This window comes from Uloborus diversus, chromosome 6 (genome assembly GCF_026930045.1).
Source record: "Uloborus diversus isolate 005 chromosome 6, Udiv.v.3.1, whole genome shotgun sequence".
NCBI classification, from domain to species: Eukaryota; Metazoa; Arthropoda; class Arachnida; order Araneae; family Uloboridae; genus Uloborus; species Uloborus diversus.
The window spans coordinates 54,328,928-54,340,998 of NC_072736.1; the positions used below are offsets into that span (position 1 = coordinate 54,328,928).

At 32.3% G+C, this 12,071-nt stretch overlaps 1 protein-coding gene across 1 annotated transcript in view; it reads left to right on the forward strand.

Annotated features, from left to right (window-relative positions):
• LOC129224761 (mucosa-associated lymphoid tissue lymphoma translocation protein 1-like) overlaps positions 1 to 12,071 on the forward strand; it is a 32,924-nt gene that overhangs the window by 20,094 nt on the left and 759 nt on the right. Inside the window, exons 11-13 of the mRNA XM_054859309.1 lie at positions 3,728 to 3,920; positions 6,686 to 6,763; positions 11,007 to 11,128. Coding sequence (XP_054715284.1) covers positions 3,728 to 3,920; positions 6,686 to 6,763; positions 11,007 to 11,128 — 393 coding nt within the window. The remainder of the gene's footprint in view (positions 1 to 3,727; positions 3,921 to 6,685; positions 6,764 to 11,006; positions 11,129 to 12,071) is intronic.

The window sequence follows — 12,071 nt, forward strand, 5'->3', positions numbered from 1 at the left end:
TATCAAAATCCCAGCAAATTTCTATGTTCATTATATAGAAAAATTGTTTCTATATATATCGAAATTTTTTCCGAGACATTCGTAGATTTTTTTTCCACTTTAGACTGTTTGTTAGGGTGGGTCGATTTTGACTTTTTTTTTAAATCAAAAACGCCGGTGGTGGTAAAGTTGTGTAATGGTATCAAATACTCGCATAAAAATTTTTTTGGAAATCAAAATATATTTAGATCCTCCACCAGCCCTTAAAGTTTGGCCAAATATGTAAAAATTGACATTTTTTAATTTTTTTTAAAAAAATCTTACGTATATATTTTTAATAGCCTATAGTTCGAAAAGTTTTGTATTGACATCTAATGTTCATTAAAAAAAATTTTTGGTAATTAAAATATATTTATACCTTCTGCCAGGTCCCTGAAATATCGCAAAAAAATGTAAAAATTGACTTTTTTTTAAAACTTTTTTTTCATTTCTTATGTATTTTTTTAATCACCTGTGATGTAAATGAAAAGACCCTTTGTTTGTGAACGAAATAATTATCATATCATATTATATATACCAACCCTTCCGGGAATCTGAAATTGCGCATTTTGCCTTTTTTCTTTGCTCTTTCAGCTTAGTTTTAACTGTTAAAGAGACAGATGGTGTGATTCCTCCAAATGTTTATTTTTCTTCTTCTCTCTGATATAATAAAACTATTTAAATCACCCACCCCCAGTCTGACAAATCGGCCCATTCTTGGCACTTAGCCAAGCATATATGAACCAAATAGAAATCGTAACGAAAAACGCAGAGCAGAAGAATTGGTACAGCGAATGAAGTGTTATCAAGCATATTAGATTATTTAAAAACAACCCAAGTATCTTTGGATTTAATTGCAGTAGGATCAGATGGAACAGCAGTCAATACTGGTGTGAAAGGTGGTGTATCAAGACTGTTTGAGCTGCATTTAAAAAGGCCGTTGCAGTGGCTCATATGTCAATTGCACGCCAATGAGCTACCTTTACGCTATCTGTTACGGCATCTTGATGGAAGCACTATAGGTCCTTTTACATATAATGGTCCTATAGGGAAGCTTCTTGGCACATGTAAGCAGCTACCAATTGTCAACTTTAAAAAAATCGCTTTTGATTTGTCAACAGTTGATACAGACGGACTTGGCACTGACCAAAAGTACTGGTATCAAGTATGTCAAGCAATATGTTCAGGAAATTTTTCAACATCACTGTCCACCAAATCACCAGGAAAGCTATCTCATGCTAGGTGGCTTAAAACAGCAAACAAAGTACTTCGTTTGTATGTTGGTACAAAAGAATCATCGTTGGAAATAGGGACTATTGTAGAATACATTATAAAAGTGTATGCAAAAGTTTGGTTTTTGATTAAAACTGAGCCTTCATGCACAGCCGGTGCACAGCATCTTTGGGAAGTATACACTACTCAAGATATCTTAGCGATGATCTGAAATCAGTAGTTGACCCTGTTATACAAAGAAATGTTTTTTTTTTTTTGGTCATCCAGAAAACCTGCTGACAGCCATGATCAATGGCACGCGATCCTCAGTAAGGAAATTAGGCTACAGAACAATCCTGAAGGTCCGAACTCTTACTAATCAAACTGTTCGTGATTTTGTCATTCCACCTCTAAATTTTCAAGCAAAAGACCATACAGAATTGATAAATTGGCAAAATTGTGCCCTTACAGATTCTCCACTCACCAAACATATACCCAATGCGGAACTTGAGAAAGTAGCTGAAACGGGTGACATTATTGAAAGTGAGTTGTGGAATTTACCATGTCATACACAAGCGGTAGAAAGAGCAGTTAGGTTGGTGACAGAGTCATCTTTATCTGTTTGTGGAGCAATATGCCATGATGTCTTTATACGTACAACATTGGCTTCCCGAGAATTAATGCCAAAATTTGAGAACAAAGTAATGTATAAGGTGTAAAATTTCTTTATTACAAAAAACTCCGAGGTGATGAATTCTTAGTCATTTTCCCCCAATACTTCAGGAAAATGAGCGAAGAGCTGCTGTAAAACTGCAACGACGGACTTCTGGTACTTTAATCTTTTATACCTATGTTTTAATCCTAAAGAATTCTATAGTGTTATTATAGAAAAATAAAGTATAAAAAATGCTTAAATTTTTTTTAAAAAAGTGTTGGATAAAATTTTTGCTTTAAAACGTCAAGATTTTAAAAATTATGAAAATATTCCAAATTTCACCGGTTGAGCGGAGCTTGTATATTATTATTACTTATGAGTGAAGAATCTTACTATGCAATAATTTTCACTACGGGTGATTAAAAAAAAATCAAACATGAGAAATTTAAAAAATAACAAATAAATGTCAATTTTTTCATATTTGGTGAAATTTCATGGGACTGGTGAGGGATCTAAATATATTTTGATTACCAAAAAAAAAATCTGTATGAGCATTAGATGTCAATACACAACTTTTCCCATCACAGGCGATTAAAAATATTATACATAAGATTTTTTGAAAAAAAATTTTATAATGTCAATTTTTACATATTTGGCCAAACTTTGAGGGGCTGGCGAGAGATCTAAATAAATTTTGATTTCCAAAAAATTTTTTATGCGAGCATTTGATGCCAATACACAACTTTTCCCACCACAGGCGTTTTCGATTTCAAAAAAAAGTCAAAATCGACCCACCCTACTGTTTGTCTCATAAAAAATGAAGCTTAGAGAAGAAAATTACGTTCACACTAAAGGTTGCTACAGAACTCATAGGAAATCTGGGGTTGAAGGGTGTATAGTTAAGTTCTTAAATTCCTTCAAGTTTATTTCAAATCTTAGCTGTAACCAGTAACACTGTAAAAACAGTTTCAAATTATCCCTTTTGTTTGTTGATTATCATTTCTCGCCTTCTTAGCTTCAGTAAAAATCATTCAAGTTAAGGAGAATGATTTTTTACTTTTCCCTGATCACATTGTTAAAACGAAAATCCCCTAATGTTGCGATCAAGTTAAATTGCTGAAGAATATAAAATGTATGGTTGGCATAAAAACATAATTTCTGTTAATTTTTTAATCATTAACTTTCATTTAATCCGATACTCATGTAAATTATAAATTGGGTTTCATACACGAAAATTAGCTTTTATTTTAATGTTTTAAGATACTTTTATGATAAAATAAGGTCATTTCCATATATCGAAATTTCTATATGTTGAATTTTTTTCCAGGAATTTGCTACTTCTATATATGGAGGTCCGACTGTATAATGCTTAAAAGTTTTATCTAAAACCGCCTGAGTTTTTGCCACAGGATTTTAGTGCTAAATTTTTAGAGAAATTATCATTAAGTACACAATTTTTAAATGGTAACTTTTTAAAAATTCTAATGTCTATGGTTAAAAATTCTTTCAATAGAAAATCTATCCATATGGAGAATATCATTCATATCTATAATTTAAATCGAAATCTACCTCTTTTCACCTGAATGGAAAAAAAAGTTTTCATCCTACCAAAATTTGCTTTTTCCAAACAAAGCTGTAAGAAAAATACTTAAATAGAAAATTCTACATGCTTTAGTTCTTACTTTTTCTATTGCACAATACTTAGAAGTGGTTAACCTATTAAAACTATACGACATTCTTTTCTTGATTTTCTAAATATGTATTGATTTAATCATTTAGCAAACTTACTTTTCAAGCAACTCTACTTCTTACCAGCAACCTTATATATTTTGTGTGTTGCAGCACTGTTTTTCTTTGCCGGACATGGATTTGAGGAATTTGGTCAAACCTATTTATTACCCATTGATTGCAGTGATAAGTATCTGAAGGAGGAGGCTGTTTGTACAGAATATGTGTTGAAGTGTATGCAAAAAGAGAACCCAGAAGTTAATATTTTGCTTATTGATTCTTGTAGAATGTTATCCCCACAAGCTAAGTGAGTGTGATAGCAATTATTTTGTTTTTTACTAATGATGTAAAAAAGCTATGATTTTGGAAAGCATTTTAAAACTGAATTAAATACAGTTGCTGGCATTCAATAAATGCATATATCTTTCATAGAAGAGTAATATACACGTATATGAGTGTGTATTAAACCTAATTCACAAATTGTCCGCACGTAACACTTGCCATTTTAAGGGGACAGACATACGTTTTCCAAAAAGGGAGAAGCATTCATATATTGCCAAGACACGTAAAGCACATGACAGTACTCTCACCCAATAGAGAGAGCATGCGCATCTTGTGGAGACCAATGAAATGCGACTTCCAACAGGATGAATGGCAAATATCTAGCTTCTTGTCACGTTGACGGGTTCCATACAGTACGACTTGTTTTCATGGCAACGCCGACCAAAAGCTGGTTTTAGGGAGAAAAAATCGTCTCTGACCTTACGTGCGGACGATATGTGAATGTTGCTTTAGACTGGAGACATACATACCCTAAGTCTTTCAGCAACAAACTACAACCTACTAAACTGGAGCATAATCACTTCATTATACCATTTTATGAAGTCGATACGATATTGTTGTTCAATAGGTGTGCAATTAGAAAATGCTATCGTAATTTTTTCCTATCTTGAGCCCATCTAGATCATGAATCAGAGTGGGAGTCTGAACAAGGAACCAGGGGTTTTGGACAGTGCTGTACACGGTTACTGAGATGTTTAAATCAGGAGTGCCAACGAGGAGGGGTGGAGGGAGGGGCATTAGAGGGATTAATGGGCTTTTAAACTTTCTTTGGAGGTACTCTATAGCAATTGAGTGGCTGCTGCATCGTTTTTGAGGGTTCAGTATGCCTTTCAGTTCTTAGGTTCAGGAGGGTTCAGTCTTAATCAATGAATATTGAGAGAAAGGAGGGAAGTCAAAAAATCATTTCTGGTGACTTACAGAATTTATGACGACCAATGTCACAGAAAAAAAATAGTATATTGTAATATGATTTCAAACAAAAAAATTAAGGGGAGGGGGGAGTATTCTAGTCTAGAAATTCAAAAAAATTTTTTTTTTCATTTCATATTTTCAAAGTTTAGACCTTTAAGAATAAGCCTCCAAGAGGATTTACGCATTAAGAAAAATGTCTTTATCTTAAAAAAATTAACTATAACTCCGAAAATAATTCTAAAAGCCAGCAAACCAGATCAACAGCGCGGCAAACGCTCCAAGGTAGGAGTTTCTGAAGCTTTAAAAGAAGGCAGAACTGCTCTTATGGCTGAAAGATCTGCCAAAAATGTAGCTTTTGAGGCATAGGAAGAAGCAATTTATAAGGCAGGTATGAATGTTTAAAAAAATATAAGTATAGCATACCATTAAACCGCTCGGACTGCCTGAAATGCAACTGCAAACTTTAAACATGTTTTTCTTGAAACTACTTTTTACAATACGGTTGACAGGATATCTCAAATTCCAATGCACCAATTTATTTGAAATTTAGCACAGACTTTCTTAATACTAAATTGTCTCCACGTAGGGGTTTCTGAATTTTTGTTTTTTTACTATTTTTAAAAAATTACCTTAGTTGAAAAAAGGAACCAGAAATAACTTTTTTTTTCTTCAAAAAAAACCCTGCCATTTTGTGCTTTTTTTTTCCAAACTCACTACGTCCAGATAATTTTACTTCCTTGTTTAATAAGAATCAACCTTAATTTCATGTTTCAGATCATCAGGAGGATTGGAATCTCGTCAACCAGTTGACACCTTTTTTTTTCAGTCCCCACTTTGCTGGCCTCTACTGATTTAAATTTTGAATTTTTTCCCCATTATTATACATTTTTATACTTCTCAAGTATCAACAAAAAACTGACAAAAAAATTGGTGGAAAAAATGGTTAGTTTTTGGTTACAGTTTTTTTTTTTTTTTTTTTTTAAATTGCGCCTGCAAAATCGTCTCAAAATCGATCCTCTAGACTAGAATTCTCCCTTAGAAGTTCATAATTTTGGTTAACAGTTATAAAAAATACTGCGAGATTCTTTAATTGCTCGTGGAAATAAAATTAAATGGAGAGTTCAAATTTCTATTTGGAGTATGTATCTGTACAGTAATTGATAAAGTTGTAATTTTTGAAATGCAAATTTTCATAAGTCTATTTCATATGCTCAACAAATGCTATGTTCATCACCAATGTGGATCAAAACCATTTTCATGCTTCTTTGATTATACATATGTATATATTTTGTGTGTGTTCTGATTTTTGTTATCCTCAGTGGATGGAGGAAATCTGTTTCTGACAGGGCGGGATGGAGGAAACTGATTGATTCCTCCATCCTGCCCTGTCAGAAACAGATTGATAGGTCTTGGCCTGCCCTAGGCTGTAGTGCCAAAAAAGAAGAAGTGTTCTGATTTTATTACTTTACTTCATGTGTACACAGGAGTGTATCGTACAAAATATTATTCATTAATGAGTAAAAAATAATTTTAAGGTCAACAATATAACGTTGTAAAACTAAGGGATACCTGAGTATCACAAACATTGTAGAATGCATCCTTGAGTTTCCGAAACAAGAGCCAATGCAGTTTTTTCATAGTGAATTGGTCTGTACCACATTCAGTTTATTAAAAATTAATGATGTTTACCTTCAATACATGAACTTATTAAAAACAATTGTTGCCTTGTTTTATGAAAAGATGAAGTGCATGAAAAATAAACAAAATATTTCAGATATCTACAATAAAAAATGATAGTTCATATTTAAATCTTTTCAGAAAAAAAGATTACAGTTTTTCATTCAAAGATAGACAAGTTGCAAAAATGAAAGGAAATACCATTTATGGCTATTCAACGTAAGCATGTTTTCAATATTTCAAAAATTTCAGTGTTGTGATTATGTAAAGAGATAGTCAATTTTTCAAGAATCATACATGAAAAATTATTTCTGTTCTTTTTTTATTTTCTAATGTACTGTCAAATCTCCATGTATCAAAGTAGCAAATTGCCAGAAAAAGATTCGATTTATAGAAATTTCGATACATGGAAACAATTTTAGTTTATCATAAAATAAGTTACTAATTAAAAAAATAAATGTCAAACATTTACTGGGCACTGCATAGTAGGGTAGGCCGAAAAACAACTTTTTTTTTATTTTGATAATGGGTAGTGCGGAAAAAGTGCCATTGGTAGGGCAAAGTGCACGTAAAACAATTCGAATTTTTTCTGAGGATTTCTAGAACTGCTGCAAGTTTCGAAAAAAAAATGCTGTTTTTTCATGTTTTTAGTCAAAATTAGTAAAATTAATATTTTTTTATTTTTGATGATGAGCTGCGCAGAAAAGGTGCCATTGGTGGTACTTAACTCCCATAAAATTTTTGAGACGTGGGATACAGTTCTTTCCTTCGCCACAAATGAGAAGAACTTTTACTAAGTTTCAGTTTTTTAACATTCAAAATTTTTTTTCTCAAATAGTACAAATTTTGTTTTTACTATATTTCTCTGCCATTATTATGTAGTTCTATTACATGTATTGCATTTTTAGATGCTTGGGGTGTCATAAATTAACAACTTATTGCGTATAAAATTTGAAATGTGCTATTAGAAAACTTTGTGAACCTGCATTCAAAATTAAGGTTAAACAGCACAGAACTCAACAAAGAACTAAAGATGGTGTAGGTGTACAGAAAATTTCTGCTTGTACTTTCAAGAGACAATTTCTTATCTACACTGTTTTAGGTAATAAAGCATTTTTTGAGTCGAATTTCTACCTTTTAGTGCTTTTACTTCTGTTACAGTATTGCTACAATGAAAGCATCTATTCCTTCGTCGCCATATGCAAGTTCCTTGCAATTTTAGTAATATAATATTTACTACACACAGCTGGTATAGAACTTCAGGTTCTAAAATTGTGTTGGGTACTGTGTTTATTCCAGTTTCTTGTGAGGAAAGACGTTTTGTGATTCGAGGTTGGCTGATATTGGTGGAGAACCAAACCAGAGCATATTGTTGTATTCAGTTAACTTGAATTTTAATTTTGGCACCTTAAACCTTTAACACTCAAATTTCTTGATCTTTGTTTCTTCTTTTAATTACTATCTATTTATTCAGTTAATATTCATCACAATGTTTTAATACCTTGGGTTTTTGTCAGTTTCCATTGCTGTGGTAGCATTGTTGTGAATTCTTAGGAAGGCCATGTTTTTTACTTTTTAAAATCATACCGGCAAATCAATTAATATTACGGAAAGTGCGAGACATCCTAAGGCATCTTTGGGTTTCCAAGTACTTAAGTGCAAGCAAAGAGATCTGTAGACAGCTGTGAGCCACCTAGACTACATGGTTGGCTATCTTGTAACTCTGGACAGTCCAGTTGAAACAGTTGCACAACAATCAGTTATGTGTTTTTGGTCTGTGCTCAAATTTTCAGTATTTTCCTTTTCTTTTGCCAATGTAGAAATGCATGACAGAGGTAACATAAAATGATCTATCATTTTATGTTACCTCTGTGGTTTTCATATGCCATCAGCTTGGGTTTGATTGGGCCAGAAAGTTCTTAGATTCAGTACTTTCTCTATCTTATTTATCAGGTGTCAGACCGGGAGTTCATTTGTATGAAAAATGTACACCAAATGTTGAAGTTCTTTATTTATTTCCATCTTTTTTTAAACACCTGCAACAACACCGTTGTTTTTTGTATTTATTTTCATGTTCTTATGGGAGTGCCGTTTCACGCGACTGTTTTTAGTTAAGAGATAATAACTTTGTTTTTATTTTAAAAGATTTACCAGTGATTAAGAAAGAATTCTGCTTTACTCCCGTTGGTTTTGAACTCTAATAAAACAGAGAGCTGCATTAAGTTTTGTAATAGCATATTTTAAGCTTAAAAATTTATATGCATAAGTAGTTAATTTATAACACACCATGCATCTAAAAATGCATCACATGTGCAGGGCCAGATTTAGGGGAGGGCAGGCGGGGCTACTGCTCCGGGGCCTGCACAACAAAGGGGCCCCCACAATAAAATTTTTACAAAAAATATCCTAACTTTTACAAATCAGCAAATTTTACGTTTTTTCTCCCCTTTAAATTATAATAACAATAATGTAAAAAAATAAATAGCAGTAACTTCAGGATGTATTTACTATTAAAATGCTGATCGAAAATATCGGATATATACATATATATCAAAATATTTGGATATATACATATCAAAGTATCGGATATTTTTTCGAAAATATGATGATTTTTTCAAACCCTGATTAGGGGCCTCCACACTTCCAAATCCGGCCCTGCACATGTGATAAAACTATATAATTATGACAGAGAAATGTGGCAAAAACAAAATTTTTGCTATTTGAGAATTTTTATTGAAAACGTTAAAAAAACTGAAAATTGCTAAAACTTCTACTCATTTGTGGCAAAAGAAAGAGCTGTACCACATACCCCAAAATTATTGTGGGAGCTTAGTACCACCAATGGCATCTTTTCCGTGCAACTCGTCATCGAAAATAGAAACATACTATTTTTATTAATTTCGGCTAGAAACATGAAAAAAACAGCATTTTTTCGAAACTTCAACCTAATTGCGGCAGATCATAAAAAAAAAAATGTCTCAGAAAAATTTTTATATTTTTTATGTGCACTTTGCTCCATCAATGGCACCTTTTCCGTACTACCCATCATCCAAATGAAAAAAAAAGTTGTTTTTCGACCCACCCTACTGCATAGTTTCTAGAAAAACCAAATATAATGCCATTTCATGTTTTTGAGTGAAAGTTTTCTGTAAGTTTCAGACTTTTATTTACGGCTTTCCGATTTTTCATACTAGCAGACACTATTATGAAAAGCTACAGCTTGCGGAAATACTAAATTTACCAGAAATGATATTTTTGCGCCTTTATACATTTTCATTCTTTGGCAATTCAACTTGATCTTCAACATTATGGGATTTTTGTTTTGACAATGTAATTGAGAGATAAGTGAAAAATCAATCTACTCAACTCGAATCATTTTCACTGAAGCTAAATAATAATCAACAGATAATAGGGATAACTTGAAACTGATTTTACTGTATTACTGGTTACTGATTGCAACTAAGATTTGAAATAAACTTGAAGGAATTTAGGAACTCCAGAATGGAACAACGACCTATCTACACATCTCTCAACCCCAGATTCCTTGTGAGTTTCGTAGTAACCTTTAGTGAACATAATTTTATCCCCTAAACTTCATTTTTCATGAGACAAGCAGTCTAAAGTGGGGAAAAAAAAAAATCTAAGAATGTCGCAATTTTTTTTCTATATATAGAGATTTTTTTCAACATATAGAAACAAATTTTCTATGTAATGGACATGGAAATTTGCTGCGATTTCGATATATAGAAAATATTAATGCATGGAAGTTCGATATATGGACATTTGACTATTTGTTTTTACTAAATGTATGATACATACAGTCGCGTGAATTTCTAGCACTTTTTGAATTAAATAAATTGATCCCAAAAACATGTATGAATTATTCTTTGGAATTTCCCATGTTTGAATAAACTGATTTATTATTCTACTCCCTTTTTTTCGAATTCTTCTTTCAATCTGGCAACTTTTTTTTTTTTTTTTTTGTAATAAGTGTAAATTACATAGTCCAGTCAAATTTGTCCCCCAGAGTACTTAAGTAGCCACTACAGTTCAAAAGTAGTTTCTAGTCACTATAGTGGAAAAAAAAATAGTTTTTGCGATAGTTAACTACATTTATTATAAAGTAGTTGTAGTTGGCTGCAAAAAAAAAAAAAAAAAAAAAAAAGTGGTTTTTCCGACTACTAGGCTAACATTTAATAATGTGGCTCATTACCATCAGTTACAGCAAAAGATTTTTGTTCCAAGACTTTTATTATCCACCATTATTAACTACTTTTCAATCAGTTGTAGGTCTGAAAATATATAATTTTTCTTTTATTTCTATTGTTTGTAAAATCTGGTGTTTAACTTAGATTCCAATTCAGTTTTATCTTTCTTATTTTTATTGTATTCACTTGTTTATTTAATTTCATTTATTTATGGTTTAAAAATTACTTTATTCATTATGATTTTTATTTTTTAGTTCTGATTTTTATTCTTCTTATGAAAGTGATGTTGAAACAAATGGTTATTTTGTCAAGTACTTGAAACAGCATTTAACCAAAAATAGAAAGATAGTGGATATTTTAAATTTGGTGCTACAAGGTATTACATAATGCATTATTTGAAATCTTTGATTCAGTTTTTTTTACTGTAAAAAACAGATGCAAAAGTCACGACAAGCAGCAGGCTCTGCCCTCTAGGCCGATCATAATCAATTTGTCAACCCCCAGTGAAAATCAAGTAGCTCTTAAAGCTATCTATCCCCTTGCTTGTAACAACTGCTTCTGGTAAGCTGTTCCAAATGACTACAACTCTACTAAAGTCTGAAGTTGTAAGTTTTTCTAATTTCTAAATTAGCTTGAGACTTAGTTTAGAAGAGTGGTACTCAACCTATGGCCTGTGGTCTGTATTTTGCCCCCAGTCACCTTTTGTTTTGTTCAATTTTACAAATCAAAAATTGTGTTTAGAACTTCCCAAGACAACCTCAAAACCCTCTAGAGCAGGGCTTTCCAAACTGTGGGGGTTTGCCAAGCCTTAGTAGTGGGAACGCCACAAAATGTTTTAAACATGTGAAACGGCATTTTAATAATGCTCTTATATTTGAAATCCAAAATTTTCACCTTCAAAGTATGGAGTTATCCTCTGAATACTCCATTCTGACATCTCGAAATACAATGTTAGATCATGCAGCCACCACACTGCAAATTCCCAGGACACATTGTTATCAGGTTTCAAAGGCTTTCATTCAGAAAAAGTGTTCCAAATTTGCTCCGTTGAAAAGAAAGTGAAAACATTGCTTTCTTTCGTACAAATATGATTAACATCTCTTTCTATTAGGGAAATGTCTCAACATGATACTAATAAAAATTTTGTTCAATGAATTGCTATCGGTTGATGTCGAGAATGTTGGAGAAAAGAAAGGCCTTCCCTGGTCGAAGACTGTCCATTGCCGACAAAAATGCCGACGACTGTTAATTTTATCCCACAATATTGTGGTGAAATTAACAGCAAAAAATCAATCCGGTGTAATCAAAGGAGTGTTCCA